Source organism: Podarcis pityusensis (genome assembly GCF_964106645.2).
Source record: "Podarcis pityusensis genome assembly, chromosome: 3".
Lineage (NCBI taxonomy): Eukaryota > Metazoa > Chordata > Lepidosauria > Squamata > Lacertidae > Podarcis > Podarcis pityusensis.
In genome coordinates this window covers 28,678,545-28,693,855 of record NC_138026.1, presented here as the reverse complement: position 1 = coordinate 28,693,855, position 15,311 = coordinate 28,678,545, and the positions used below count along the sequence as shown (strand labels likewise).

Here is a 15,311-nt window from a genome sequence, read left to right as displayed (position 1 = left end):
ATCCTCACCAAACTGGTATCTCAAGACAGGCAAAACCTGCGGCAACACCTTCCTTTAAAGTGCCACATGACTAAAAGCTTCATTAAGAAGGCATCGCTGTGGCTACATGAAACACTCACAGCCCAGGAAAATGAGAAATGACCTACTACTCTTATTAACCTAATAAATTCACATCATGCAAAACACAAAAAACACCTGGGGGTCAAATTGCAGGAAGCAGCACACCTGTTCTTCAGGGAACAAGTTAAACAAAAACAAAATCCCACAACTAGAACATAGGGAGCTCATAGATTTCATTTCAGCATAAAGCTACTTTTGTTTGGTTTATCTTTGGGAAGTCCTTCGGGGAGAGGGATTCCTTTAAATAGACTTTTACTTCGAGAACAGACCCAAACATCTTCTGGTTGCACACTGAGCAGAATAACAACGGTGTTAGTATTTTATTTACATGGCATTTTAAGGTTTTCAAAATTCTTCACCACAAATTCTCCTAGTAATGCTTACACCAGGAATCAGGAACTTGTAGCGATGCGGAATACAACTTCTGTTATCCCTGACCATTTGTCATGCTTGCTGGGGATCTGATGGAAGTTGAATTCCAACAACATCTGGAGGGAAACAGGTTCCCACCTCTGGAAGGTGGGCCAGCATTATTATTCCATATACAGATTTATTTGGGGGTGGGGCTGAAGCCGAGGGAAAAGAGGCCTGCCGAATGCCACATGACAAAATTCATAAGCATGGCACGACTCGAACCAGGGAAGATCCTGTCTCACATCTTGTGGGAAATTGCAGTCAAACATAACTATGCATGAGTGCTAGTTAGTGCAAGAAGGGGTTAAGATCATAGAGCTGTGTTCCTAGACACAGCTAGGTCATGCCCCCCTCTTCTCCAGTGAGGGAGACCGTGGAAGATGTACCTAAACAAGACCCAAGCTTAGAGCACATGTTTGAAGCTATCATTCTGTATTTTCTACCTCAGAGCATTCAGCTTGTGTTTTCCCTGCTGCTTGGATAAATGCATGAAATCTGACTTTTGGAATGTTTTGTAAGTAAATCATTTTAAACTTACTTAACAGTGTGTGTGGTCTGTTTGTTGCAAGAAGGGTAGAAGAAGGGGAGCACTTTGCAAGCATACTAAATGGGATATGCAAAAGGTTTAACAGACCGCATTCTTAGCACTTCACTGTGCTGCTTGACTTTGTGAGTTTATTAGATTGCAATGGCCTGGTGCCCCTCCACACACTTTGAATTAAAGTACAATCGGCAACTGACAGTGGAGTTGCTGTGTCATTGTGCCTTTTGCTGTCTTATCTGCTTGCCCTTTATATTTTTGCCAGAAGCAACTGAAAGGGAGTCTGTGCAAAGTTAGCATGTGCTCTCCTCCGTATACGGTGAGTGGCAATATCCAAACAGATAGCAAGGGCAACAGGAAACAGAGCCCTAACAGCTCGTTCTCAGACTGAATGGAGGAAAATGAAGAAATGAAGCTTCATTGCACACATCGTCCAGCCAACAAGGAATATGCAAAACCAATTCATAGAACCCTCTTCCTTGCCCTCAACTTCTAACTTGGTTCACTGCAGAGGTGGCGTAGAAAGGGACATCACTGGCTTGCTAAGGGTGAAATAAAAAGGGATTAAGTTTGTGGCTGGTTATGAGCAGGCTCTTCCTTTGCCTGACATTTAGCAGTTGGCATTGATGCTGACACTGCCAGGTTTCCTCTACTGTGAGCCCAAAGGGTGTCATAGGGGAAGAGGAAGGAGTCACAGTGCTGACTGGCTTCCATGTCTATTTATATCTGGCTTGCCTCAATACAAGCTTTGGACACAGGAAAACACACTCGCATTTCACCCTAGTTCGCTTATCCTTCCTTGAGCCACCCCAAGATTAATTTCCAACTGATTCACATCATACTTCATCTTTCTGTTCCCAAACTAGTTCCCACACTTTCTGTTTCTTTGGGATGGGGGTGGAAATCATCAGACATTCATGCAGTTCTGAGTAAACTGAATGAAGTTTATCATAATTATATAACCCTGATCCGTACTGCTGGTTCATAAAAAACATTTAATGCAAAAAAAAGTCACCATCGATATCCACATGGCACTAAATGTAGTAGGGGTTCCGTACAGTACTGCACCACACAAGGCCTTTGTCAAAAAAGAAGAAAGAAAGAAAGAAAGAAAGAAAGAAAGAAAGAAAGAAAGAAAGAGCAAGTCAAATCAACCATGCAATAAAAATTGTTGAAATTGGCTAAGCCTCCTCCCGATAAGATCAGAGCAGTGGGAAAGAATTGCTGCTCTGTATACAAGTAATCTGATCAAGAACCACCATCAAATACATTCACACAGAAAAGGGGGGGGGGGGGTGGAATAAATAAATTAGGAAGCATAGCAATCCAGAATGTATATAGGTCATTTTTGCATCACAATCATTGTTGATTTTACTAGGTCAGTATAAATAAATAAAAAGGTGGGGGGGAGGGTTAGAAAAAGAAAAAAGAACTACAGGATAATGATTTTCTGAAATATGCAACTGCACTTAAGAAGAAAGCCCAAAAGAAAACAGGGAACTAATGAATCTACCCCGTCAGGCCTGCAAGCTGCATGGGAAAACTAAAGTATAGCCATTCCAATACAACAATCCTATATCCACTTACTTGGGGGTAAGTCACACAGAACACAATGAGATTTACTCATTTCTACTCATGAGTAGACAAGAATAGGAATGCACTGTAAGATACAGTAGTCCTTGGTCACTTACTTCCCAAACCCTAATCTGCTGACAAATACTGACCATGTTCAGGAACTGGGAAACATCACCTAGCTACCTGTCCTTACTCCTAGATGTGTATCTAAACACCCTCTATTGTCTCCCTCCTTCCCCAGTGGTTTGCAAAAAACCCAGGACATCAATTTAGAATATGCAAATTGAGTAGGTTTGGATAAAACATCTGCACATATGCAACCAACATGCAAAAAAGAATTCATAAGTTTTGTTTTGCATAATTTTGATGTTGCTGGTTCAAAACGTAGCAGCCTCCTTTTCAGAATCTGCCCAGTGACTTGGATGATCTCAAGGTGAGTGACTTGGCCATGATGTGTCAGTTTGCTTGTCCTTTTAGGGGGCCTGGGTAGTGTGGAGAATACCACCCACTTTAGCACGAAGACCATGAGGAGACACTTGAATGACTGGGTTACTTTGCAAGATGCAGAGATGAAGCAGCATACTGAATGGTGCTATTGTCACCTGCGGAAATGTGCTTCTATGGCTGCCAGTGCCCCAAAGAGCTAGTTTGCCAAAGGATTATAGCGTTTTAGATTCTCAGGTTGGTAACCGATACCAACTTCACGAAGTAATGCCATTTTAGGCATCAGTTGCTGAAACACTGCCATTTGGGTTGGAAGGATAAACACGTCAGGGTTACATGATGAAAGGGGAATACTTATTTTGCAATAAAAGGTTTGGAACAAATTCTACTGCCCATCCCCGAATCACTGCCTCCTCTTGCTCACAAATCCTTCCTTTAAAGAGTCCACTGCCCAATTCAACTGTGAAAGCCCGCCCCATTTCCTCCCTTCTGAATGGTTGTCTAGAGCACTCAGACTTGCTAGAGCAGGCACCCCCAAACTCGGCCCTCCAGATGTTTTGGGACTACAATTCCCATCATCCCTGACCACTGGCCCTGTTAGCTAGGGGTGATGGGAGTTGTAGTGCCAAAACATCTGGAGGGCCGAGTTTGGGGGGGCCTGTGCTAGAGAAAGGACAAACGGCTTCATCTCTGATGTGTTAGGGGCGGACACCAAAATGTGAGACAGCTGGGCCAGACCAAGACCATTTTGTTGTCTAATATGACACCCGTGCATTCCACAAGTGGACCAGATTGGCAGCTGAATCTTATTTCCACATTAGGGACAGAAGAGTGTTCTCCTAAGAGGCGGCTAGCTGACTGGCTTACAAGGCTGTGTGGTACACCTTTAAAACACATGACTTTCCCAAAAGAATACTGGGAACTGCTGTTTGCTACAAGGTGCTGGGAATTACAGCTCCGTGAGAGGTAAACTATGGTTCCCAGGACTGTTTGGAAGAAGCCACATCCGATCTGCTTTAAATGTATGGGTGTGTATGAAGCCCACAGCCCTGTCCAATATTTTGCCAATGCTGCACATACACAAACCTTTGCGGCCTGAGGCGAGTTCACCTCGCGCCGCTTAATGGCAGAGCCAGCCTAGGTTGGGGAGGGGGGATAGGGAATAGAGAGGCTGAGTAGAGGGGTCCCTACAATCTCCACAGAGATGCTCTTAGGTGCCAGTAAAGACCAAAACTCTCCACATTCTTCAGTATGACCCACAATGGATTAATCTAAACTTCTACTATCAGAGTTCCATGTGGAGTTCTCTTCGGTCAACATGAGGCTGTTACGATGTCATGGCTGCAAATGGCCGCGGTTAAACACAGCCATGGTTTCCACACACACTTGCAGGGAGGGGCAAGAGAGAAGATAAACAGGATGTAATAACTTGATGTGACACTTTCCCCTGCATATTCCAAGTGTTTTGCTTGCATTATCTCAATAACCCTTACAACAAGCCCTGTAAAGTAGGCCAGTATCATTACAGTGGTACCTCAGGTTACATACGCTTCAGGTTACAGACTCCGCTAACCCAGAAATAGTACCTCGGGTTAAGAACTTTGCTTCAGGACGAGGACAGAAATCATGCAGCGGCGGCACGGCGGCAGCAGCAGGAGGCCCCATTAGCTAAAGTGGTGCTTCAGGTTAAGGAACAGACCTCCGGAACGAATTAAGTACGTAACCAGAGGTACCACTGTATTCTTACATTACAGATGGAAGGGAGTGGAGATGAGGCTCAGATCCCACTGGGGAATTCAAGGGGACACAGAAATTTCAAACGAGGTCTTCTAGGTTATGGCTAAACAATTCCGACACCCTTACTAGAAAATAACTCCCATTGAACTCAGCGCAGCTTATTTCTGAATAACCCTTTTTGCTTTTAAATTGTTGTCAAATCTTTAAATACTTTTTTTTGTGTATGGCTTTTTTAATGTTGTAAACCGCTTTGATGTGTCAATCCCTAAACTTGCATTCCCATATATTTGTTTGGCCAGCATGGCCAGTGGTCAAAGATGGTGAGGGGATGCAGTCAGCCCAAAGATGTCCTAGATGCTGCCACCAGAGCCATCAGTAAATATGGAAAATGTAGCCCATGCTATCCAATATCTCTGGGTGTTTCTGACCTAGCAGAGCCCCCTCCTTTGACCCTTTCCTGGTCGTTGTCTTCTTCTCTGGCGATCACTCGTAAAAGAATAAGATTGCCTTCCATGAACACAGTCCTAATGATGTGTCTGTGACTGTGGAGTCAAATTCTGGATCCACACGTCCTTCCACATTGGGGACATGGGTTTCCGGGCAGGAGCTGATCATGGTGAGGGTTTGCTAAACTTGCCTTCCTCTTAGCTTGTTTCTACCTTTCATCCTGTGTTTGTGCTTCTTCAAAGTTCAAGACACTTTTGGTAAAGGCTATTTTCCAGCTGGAGCACTCACAGGCCAGTGTTTCCCAATTTTCCATGCTTATTCTGATTTTTCTTTCTTTTTTAGATTAGCTGTGAGAGCATCTTTAAACTTTAAACTGGTACCACTGGCTAAGTTTGCAAAAGGGAAGGGAGTGCATCTGTTCATTGTCTTCACTGGAGCTTCAATTTGAAACGGGCTTCAAATTACCGTTATTCCAGAACTACGTGACAATTATTCAAAAATTATTTCAAATAATTCCAAGACCATGGCATGAAAGTTGCCTCATGTCAGGGCAAAAGCAAGCTTGTCAGCTCTGCCTACAACTGGCTTTGCATACCCCTTGAAGGCTTAGCAATGAAACTGAGGAGGTTGCCCACCAGACTTAACTGCATCGCACCACAATATGAAGCGGAAATTTTCCCAATGCAATACGTCCATTATACAAGGCTTCACCCCCCGTGCTGGTTGGAGCTGATGGGAGTTGTAGTACCAGGCACCCGAAGGCTGCATTGTGCTGTTTAGTGACATCTGCATAGCAAAGGGGGACTAAGAAGGTGACTAGTAAATCTGACACAAAATGACACTTTGACAGAAGAGATGGGCCGTTTGCAGAGGATTGCAAGTTGCAGCCTGCAAACACACCTCTGTTTAAACTTAGGTGGCTGAAAGACGTCTGTTTGAATAGGTGTAGCAGTCTGAGATCTTGCCAGGCAGTCTCCTCAGTGAGAACAAGCCCTAAAAGCACCTGGTAGCTCATAGGTCTCTATGTAATAATTTACTAACATGCTGAAGTAATTTCTGCTTTTTGCAGGAGCCTGTTTCACTCTCCTGTTCCTGCTCACTTTCCTTCTATTAAACTGATTTGGGGAGCTGGGAGCAGCAAGGTAGTTTGAAAAATAGCCACGTCAATCCCCAATACTGATTGTCCCTCCACTTTAAAAAAAACAACAAACACTTTATTTGTATTCAAACACACTTTGGCAATGCTCCAGCAACTATTTCTTAAAAGCAGAAAGCAAATAAAAATCTAACGATATGCCATGTTAAGATACACCTCCTTTCTCCCCTTTTACACAAAAAAGGGGGCCAGGAAAAATAAGCCTGAATGCTTACCTTTGCTTCGTCGTTGATGTCCCAAGTAAAGGAAATGGCGTTATAGGCTATCTCTTCAATGTTACTGATCGTGTTGAAGCTTTCCTTGTAGTCAGCTGTTGATAAGAGAAAACACACATACAATATAGTATGTTAATCTATTGATGCTACATACAGGCCTAGTATAGCGTCATTTATTTTCTTCCATCTTGGAAGCACATTGGTGTACTGGAGAGCAATAAAAAAGCAACCAAGAGTTGTTGCCTGTGGGCATCTCTGCAGTAAGCTTTCTTTTTATTTTTAAAAAGCAAAAAAGTAATAATCAGGAAATGAAACATAAAGTTCTAAAAGGAAAGAGGTGGCACCTGCTATCCTTGCCGTGCCCTGTGGTTTTGTACGAGAAATGTCACCCCAGCATAACAAGGATATATACTCTTGATAATAATAAAAAAACCACCCTTTAATAATAAAGGAAGATTTACGTGTGCGTCTGCCTTTAAGTGCCAAGTGATTAATCCCTCCTTTTATTCACAGGAGGAAAGGGCTGGGAGTGCAACTCAACCTTGAACCAAAGGAACCTGGAATCTGGCCAATCACAGCTTAGCTGTAGGCAAGCAGGTATCTGCAATGCCATCTTTCATCTCCCTGCCCCAACTCTACCTGTAGCTTGAGTTGTGCCAGGGACTCAACTCATTCCTGGAACCTGTTTAACAACACCAGCAGCTCACCTCCAAAACACCTGAGTAATAAGCGACAGCAGATTTGCCCATGTGCAGAGTGCCTTTCCCTTCTACCTCGAGTCACCGCAACTCATCTACACATGTTCAGGACTAAGGGCCAAGGGACACTGGAGCACAGGGCATGAGCTACAAGCAGCCTCTACTAGGCCCAAACACTCTAGGAATTAAAAACTGAACTGCGCTTTCTCGGGAGGGTGATGGTAGAAACAGAGGAATATAATCAGACAGTTGGGTTGGGTTTCTCTTTTGGAGGTGGGGTGGGGGGATGATCAAAGTTCAGAAAATGGCTGTTCAGAAAGTCTGCGGCTCCCACCAGAAGACAGAAAACAAGCGTAACAGATTTCAGCAGCCCCAAAGGCAACTCAACACAGAAATAGCATCACTGACACCAAAACGGGCCTAAAAGCAACCAATTTGTACCAGTCACGGGAGATTATGCAACCTTACAACCCCCACTGCATGCTATTGCCCAGGAGTGGCTAACTTGTGGGGGTCTCCATGTGTTCTTGGACTCCCATCAGCCCTAATTCACATGGCCAGTGGTCAAGGAGGATGGGAGTTGTAGTCCAGGAACATCTTGATTTATAAGTGCTGACCCACCCATTTGGGTAACCAACCAACACCACCAAACCAAACGCAAGTACCCCATTATATGTTCAGAGCTGCATAGCTGCCCCCTCACCCAAAATATTGGGATGGCTTAGAATATTTCTCGTGCAGCCAAAGAACTGTAATGAACAAGAACTGAAGCCACGTTGAACAGTGGCCAAAAGATAGCCTTGGGCGTGTGCAGTAAAAAGAACGAACGTGAGCAGAGAACTGAATCCTGCCAAGCGCTGTCCTGGCACCTGCAGCTGGGATGATTTCTTACCTATGTCAATGCACCTTTGTTTGGCTGTGTGCTGCCGAGAGTGCCAGTACTTCCAGTGCCGGAGTTGATCCTCTCTGGTTTTGTCTTCGGCAAATACAACCATGATGACACTCTTCAAAAGTGGAGGAAAAAGAGGGACAGGTTCAGAGAGAGCAGAGCTTAATGGACATAAAGGCCAGAGGGTCTTTGGCAAAGACACTTCACAGGGAAGGAAGCAAAGTGTTTATTAAGCTGGTAGCTTAATCTAGGCAATTCTGCCGGCCTTTTTAAGCTGAAGTGCGAACACGGCTACTCAGATATACGTAGATGCCTCTGAATTCCTAGGGGTGCAGAACCAGTGGCCTTTCAGAAGTGGTGAAGGATTATGGGAACTGTAAGGTAAAGGTAAAGGGACCCCTGACCATTAGGTCCAGTCGCGGACGACTCTGGGGTTGCGGTGCTCATCTCACTTTATTGGCTGAGGGAGCCGGCATACAGCTTCCGGGTCATGTGGCCAGCATGACTAAGCTGCTTCTGGCGAACCACAGAAACGCTGTTTACCTTCCCGCCAGAGCAGTACCTATTTATCTACTTGCACTTTGACGTGCTTTCAAACTGCTAGGTTGGCAGGAGAAGGGACCAAGCAACGGGAGCTCACCCCGTCAAGGGGATTCGAACTGCCGACCTTCTGATCGGCAAGTCCTAGGCTCTGTGGTTTAACTCACAGCGCCACCAGCGTCCCATGGGAACTGTAGCCCAGTGTTAAGGATCACAGGCTCCCCATCCTTGCTCAACAACTTGCTATTTAGCTTCACAAAATCTGCCCACATGGGTGGGCTTGTGAAAAGAATTTCCCTGACCATTAACAGGGTGGGAGCAAGAGTCGGAAAAGTGCCAGAGCTACCCCTTGATCCAATGGCATTCAAAGCAACACCAAAAATACGGAGAGAAACTAGGGACCTGGTTGATTTATTTGGCCACTGAACAAATAATTAAAATGCACTGGCAATAAATGAGCCGGGGGGCGGGGAGGAGCCTTTGGGGGTAAGCTGACTTGGTGACTCCATTCCTGTGTGGTAGCTCTTCTTTTTTTAAAAAAGAAGAAACAACAAAGCAAACTCGAATCCCAATAACCCATAGGTGTGCATTCAGCTAAATGGGTTGCATTCAGCTAAATCATACACAATGTAAACCCTTTGAAATCAGTGGACTTTTGTCGTGACTTTCGGCCAATTGCGGTTTCTCATTTTTCCCATCTTTGAGTTCCGTTTTCCACATTTCCACATCACTTTGCAATTTTATTTTTTTTTAAAAGGCTTCATGAAAATTCACCAGCATTTTCGTGCAGATTTCTCCTAATAGACACATCCATATGCAATTTTATCCAATATACTTATTTTTCCAAGGAAATTTCCTCAAGTAGAATCCATTTTGGGGTATGTTATTTTCACTAACATGTGCATTTTTAATCTATACTTCCCCCAGTATATTTACACATTACTTGGCTGGAGAACTATATTGCAAAATCTAGTAAGGTAAAGGGACCCCTGACCATTAGGTCCAGTCGTGACCGACTCTGGGGTTGCGGCGCTCATCTTGCTTTATTGGCCGAGGGAGCCAGCGTACAGCTTCCGGGTCATGTGGCCAGCATGACTAAGCCGCTTCTGGCAAACCAGAGCAGCGCACGGAAACACCGTTTAACTTCCCACCGGAGCGGTTCCTATTTATCTACTTGCACTTTGAAGTGCTTTTGAACTGCTAGGTTGGCAGGAGCAGGGACTGAACAACGGGAGCTCACCCCGTCACGGGGATTTGAACCGCCGACCTTCTGATCAGCAAGTCCTAGGCTCTGTAGTTTAACCCACAGCGCCACCCGCGTCCCTATTGCAAAATCTAAAGAAGAGTAAATTTTGAGGGATCGCTAGTTCTCAAGTCGTTTTGGAAGCTGCAAATTACCATAGGTAGGTTTTTTTCTTTCAGTGTGAACTGAATATAATTTCTCCTCCATTCCTACTTTTAGCCCATTGATTTCAAGTCTACTCCAAATATCTGGCTTAACTGATTACAACCCATTGTGCATATTTGCAATATCAAGTTTAAATTAGGTTACTGCAATATGCTCTTCACTCTTGAAAATGACTGGAAACTACAGCTGATGCAGAACATTGTGCCTAGCTTACTGCCAGAATCACTGCACACCCTTTTGGGAACATCGCTGACTACTTCCGCTGGACTCCTAAAATTTTTCACTGCACTTACAGCAGAGGTGGTTTTAGGGCACGCGACTGGTTCGGCCGCACTAGATGCCACACTGCAGGGGGTGCCACAACAATGCTGCAGAATGGAACGTGAAAGGCCTGGGGGTGAATTTTAGTGTCGGAATTTGAGAGCCCAAAGCCCGCCACTGCTGCCAGCTTCTCCTCCCACATAGTTCCTAGTGTGCCAACTCACTCGAACTTTACTGATGGGCTGATGGATTCCTTCACCACCACTCATCTCCTTCAGTGTAATGGGATAGAACTGGCCCTTGTTTAAATACGTCATTGTATTATCTCCGGGCTTCTGCCGAAGCGATTTAGAAGCTTCCAGTGTGTATTCGAAGTTGTTCCTGAAAAACCAGAAGGGGGAAGCCTTAGGAGCCAATTATATCTGGAAAGAATCTGAACATAACAGATAAACAAAAGTGTACACAAATGCTACTTTTTAGTGTAATGGCATTCTAAATCATGACATCTGTTTATTTAGGACTAGCAAATCATGATTCAAAGATATTGGGCAGGGGGAACAAAGGGTAAGTTAAAAAGCTCTCTCTTTATAGACACTTTATGAGTTATGCTTTTACACCCTATAAATCTCTTCTGAGCAGGCATACAGCGATTATCTGTCTATCAGTCAAATTCACACCATGCTCTAAGAGCTCAAGCTGGTGTACATGGGGCAATATCCTGTTATCATCACCAATCACAGCATACCCATGCAGTAGGATAGGACAAGACAGTGACTTGCCCAAGCTCATCTCAGCGGCATATAAATAATAAAATGATGATGATGGAACATGATGTCCGTATTTTCATTGGGGAAATGGTGGCGGGTATGCTAGTTCTCCTGAGCTCGAGGTTCAAACAGCAGAAACCCAGGCTGCACACAACATACAATTAAAGCATGTGGCTTCTCCCAAAGAATCCTGAGAGAAGTCATGTGCTTTAAATGTATGGCTGTGTACTCAGCCCAGCAGTCAGTGCAACATGTCAGGGAATAACACTAAAACCTAGGCAAGTCCAGGTGATCATCCACTCAGCTTGCCACCCACGGGGTTCACGTCTTCCATTCCACAAGCATGAGCAGGGAGCGTAAGCAAGAAGGCAGAGCAATACTGAGGGCGTGCCAAGTCAAGCCCTACTGTGCGCCAGAGAGGGAGGTAGAGAATTTCACAACAGTTGGATCTAATGGATAGGAGATTACCCAGCAATGCTTTCAAACACGTAGTCTTCAGAATTCATGCCGGCCATCCGGAGGTTCAGTTCGGCAGGAAAGAAAACCTGAAAGTATTAGTAATTGTTTCAAGCATAGTTGGCAGTTTAAAAAAATAACAACAACAGTGGTCCAGTCCTAAATTTATCATTAATGAAGTGTTTAACATGCCCCTTAACTTGGCATGTTTACTGCCGTCCACTTAATATGTGCACCAGGGGTGGGGGAAAGAAAAAACTAGGCCAGCACAAGGCAGGGCACTGTGGAAAAAGCTGATTTTCACACTTTCAAAGTGTGGCATTTCCAATATCTTTCAAGAGCCCTATAAGAAGAAAAAGCTTAGCTCCAGTTCTGACATTTGAACAAGGTATTCTGAGTTTTAGAGGGTTTTACGCTTAGGTCCACAGCTGTTTCTTTCTGTGATGCTGCATTTAGCACACTTTTTTTTTACACACACACACACACACACACACACACACAGATCATGTACATATTCCTGCCGTGCCGATATCATTACCACACATTCAAGCTGAAGGAGCTCTCTCTCTGCCCTGTAAAATGAGCCATGTGCTTTTGCTAGTGATTTCGCATTCTATAGTGGTTGCTTTTGTTTTAAATTTAGTACATTACACCCACAGGCCTTTGAGAAAATCTTCTATTTCTAATCCACCGGATTGATATTTCAGGTTTACATAAGAATTAAAGAGAACCTGATACCCATGCACAGATTAAGGAGCAGTGCGCTAAATCAGAGGGGCAAGGGGAAGAAGGGATGCAATAGTTATTTATCGGCAGGACTTGTAGGCATTCTGGACTTTTAAGAAAAAGGTCAAACTTTCTGTGATTACGTGAGCCGCCTGTATTTATTTAGTTTTTATAAACTAAATCGAATTTGCATGATGCCTTATTCAGCATAAATTTATTTCAAAGTTTTTACTACCCGACACGATTTACTCTGCTTTTGCTAGTAACTGAGAAGGCCACTGGGGAAAAATATATATTATTCATCGACTGCTCTGGCTTCAGAGGTTTGTCAGCCAAGGTCTACCAAACTGCTTTGAATCTATCTGCAAACTGGGTGGGGAACCTCTGGCCCAGGGGGCAAATGCAGCCGTTCAGGCATCTCTTATTTGGCTCCAAGGGCTTTCGCCCAGGTGACACCCACTACTCTGTCCTGCAACTTTTGAATGCTGTTGTCTGGCTGGAATGTGTCCTTGAAATGCCTCTTTCTTGCCTGGATGGAAGGTTGTGTGTGTGAGAGAGAGAGAGACAGAGAGAATGTGAGAGAACATGTGCCTTGCACATGAGTATGCATGTAGTGAAAGCTCTGGCTTTTGCACGAACAGAATATAGTTTACTGTATGAAGAAACGATTCTTGTACATTGCTCCGCCCACTTCTGCTTCAGGCCCCGCCCACCACTGATATACAGCCCCCCAGAAAACCACCCATGATAGCCTATGGTCCTGAGGCTGAAAAATGGATCTCCACCACTGCATTAAGGGTTCAAAAGCTACTTTTCTTAAATACATGTATAGTGGTACCTTGGTTCTCAAATGGCTTGGTTGACGAACAAATTGGCTGCTGAATGCCGTAAACCCAGAAGTAAGTGTTCTGGTTTGCAAACGTTTTTCGGAAGTTGAACGTCCAACGTGGCTTCCGCTTGAGTGCAGGAAGCTCCTGCAGCCAATCAGAAGCCAGGCCTTGGTTTTCAAACAGTTTTGGGAGTCGAATGGACTCCTGGAACGGATTAAGTTTGAGAACCAAGGTTCCACTGTAAATTGCAGTGCAACCCTGTGCATGCCTATTTAGAAAGTTCTATGGAATTCAACAGGATCACAACCTTAACAATTTACTTTCAAGATGCTCCAGAAGCCACATTTCTGCAGCTCAACACTGCAGCCTGTGGCTTTTTTGTGCTCCCGTGGCAAACCCAGCCACCCTCAATGTGTCAAGTGCTGGACAGAGCATGCTCAGCAAAAGAGGCAGGTTGTTTCTGTACCTCTTGCACGCCTTCTTTGAAAGACTCTGAGAAGGTGGAATCCGGAGTACGGCGCTGGGAATTCTGAGGCTGGGCGCTGGAGCTAAACTGGTCAGCACTCAGGCTCCTGTCTAAAACCACCACCCGCTCAGGTGCCTCTGGGTGATAGACAGCTGGAGGGATGCCCACGGTAAAGCTGTGCGGCTGAGTTTCCGTCTTGATCGAATGGGTGGGCATGGATGCGATGGAGACCGTGACAGTCGTGTCCGGAGTAGTCAGGTGGCCCCGCTTGTCAACACCCATCTGGGAAGTGTGCGGAAGAACGATATTCAAAGGCATGTTTTTCAAGACTTGCACTCGGTTTTCCCCAGCAGAAATGAGCGACTGTTCCGCCATGTTCGGTATACAGTTCCTAAACAAATGAGAGGTGGCAGATTAAGCACTTGGGAGTGGGAGGCGGGGAAAATTTCTAAAATGGCAGGCCCTGGAGTCCAAGCTTGCCTCATGTCAGCTCCCTTCTCTGGGAAGGATTTCCCCCGTCTTACATTTATACAGGGCCGGCCATCCCATGAGGCAAAGTGAGGTGACTGCCTCAGGCGGCAGAATCCACCAGGGCAGCAGATTCCAATGTCAATCTTCCTTCCCTCCTTGTTCCTGGTGTAGCTCTCCTTCATGGCTTCTTCCCTGGCAAGGAGCCAGGTGCCATTTGGGGGCCCACCTCAGGTGCCAAAATGTCTTGAGCCAGCCCTGCATTAATACCCCATATATCTTCCATCATGGAACCAAGGCAGCATACATGAGGTTCCCAGGTACCCAATCCAAGCACTGGATTTGCTTAACTTCAGCAAGATGATGGCCTCATGTGCCTTCAGATCATACATTGGGGTTTCCCAGTGTATTATTATTCTTATTTAACTTTCTATACTGCCCTTCATCCGAAGATCACAGAGCGGTTTACAATATAAAAACACAAAAAGACATACCATAATAACAAACAAAAACAGTAACACACCCACCCACCCCAGTTTAAAAGGCTATGGATTGTTTAGTTAGCCAAAGGTCTGGGAGAAGATGAATGTATGTAATGAAGGCGCCAGGCTACCCTCCCTGTGGAGAGCATTTCACAAATAGGGAGCTAATGAAGAAAATGCCTGTTCTCATGTTGCCACCCTCCAGACCTCTTGCAGAGGAGGCATATAAAGAAGAGCCTCAGATGATGGTTGTAGGATCCAGGTCAGTTTGTACGGTGAGATGCGGTCCTAGAGGTTTTGCAGTCCTAAGCCGTCTAAGGCCTTAAAGGTCAAAACCAGCACTTTGAATTAGGCCCGGAAACTAATTGGCAGACAGTACAGTCGGGTCAGTATTGGTGTTATATGCTCAACTGTCTTGCCTCATTGAGCAACCTGGCTGCTGAATTCTGTGCCAGGTCCAGTTTCCAAACCATCTTCAAAGGCAGCCCTACGTATAACGCATTGCATAATCTAACTTAGAGGTTACCAGAGCACAGATGACAGAGGTAAGGCTATACCTGTCCACATAGGGGCACAGCTGTGCCACCAACTGAAGCTGATGGAAGGCATTCCATGCCACCAAGGCCACCTAAGCCTCAAGTGACAGCAAGGGGTCCAGAAGTATCCCCAAG

The 15,311-nt window shown here is 45.0% G+C and overlaps 1 protein-coding gene across 4 annotated transcripts in view; it reads right to left on the bottom strand.

Annotated features, from left to right (window-relative positions):
* GRHL1 (grainyhead like transcription factor 1) overlaps positions 1-15,311 on the bottom strand; it is a 60,006-nt gene that overhangs the window by 25,394 nt on the left and 19,301 nt on the right. For all 4 annotated transcript variants that reach the window (XM_080999148.1, XM_080999149.1, XM_080999146.1 and 1 more), the window contains exons 4-8: positions 13,691-14,081; positions 11,681-11,757; positions 10,670-10,826; positions 8,240-8,351; positions 6,650-6,744 (exon numbers count right to left, since the gene is read on the bottom strand). In XM_080999148.1, coding sequence (XP_080855274.1) covers positions 6,650-6,744; positions 8,240-8,351; positions 10,670-10,826; positions 11,681-11,757; positions 13,691-14,081 — 832 coding nt within the window. The remainder of the gene's footprint in view (positions 1-6,649; positions 6,745-8,239; positions 8,352-10,669; positions 10,827-11,680; positions 11,758-13,690; positions 14,082-15,311) is intronic.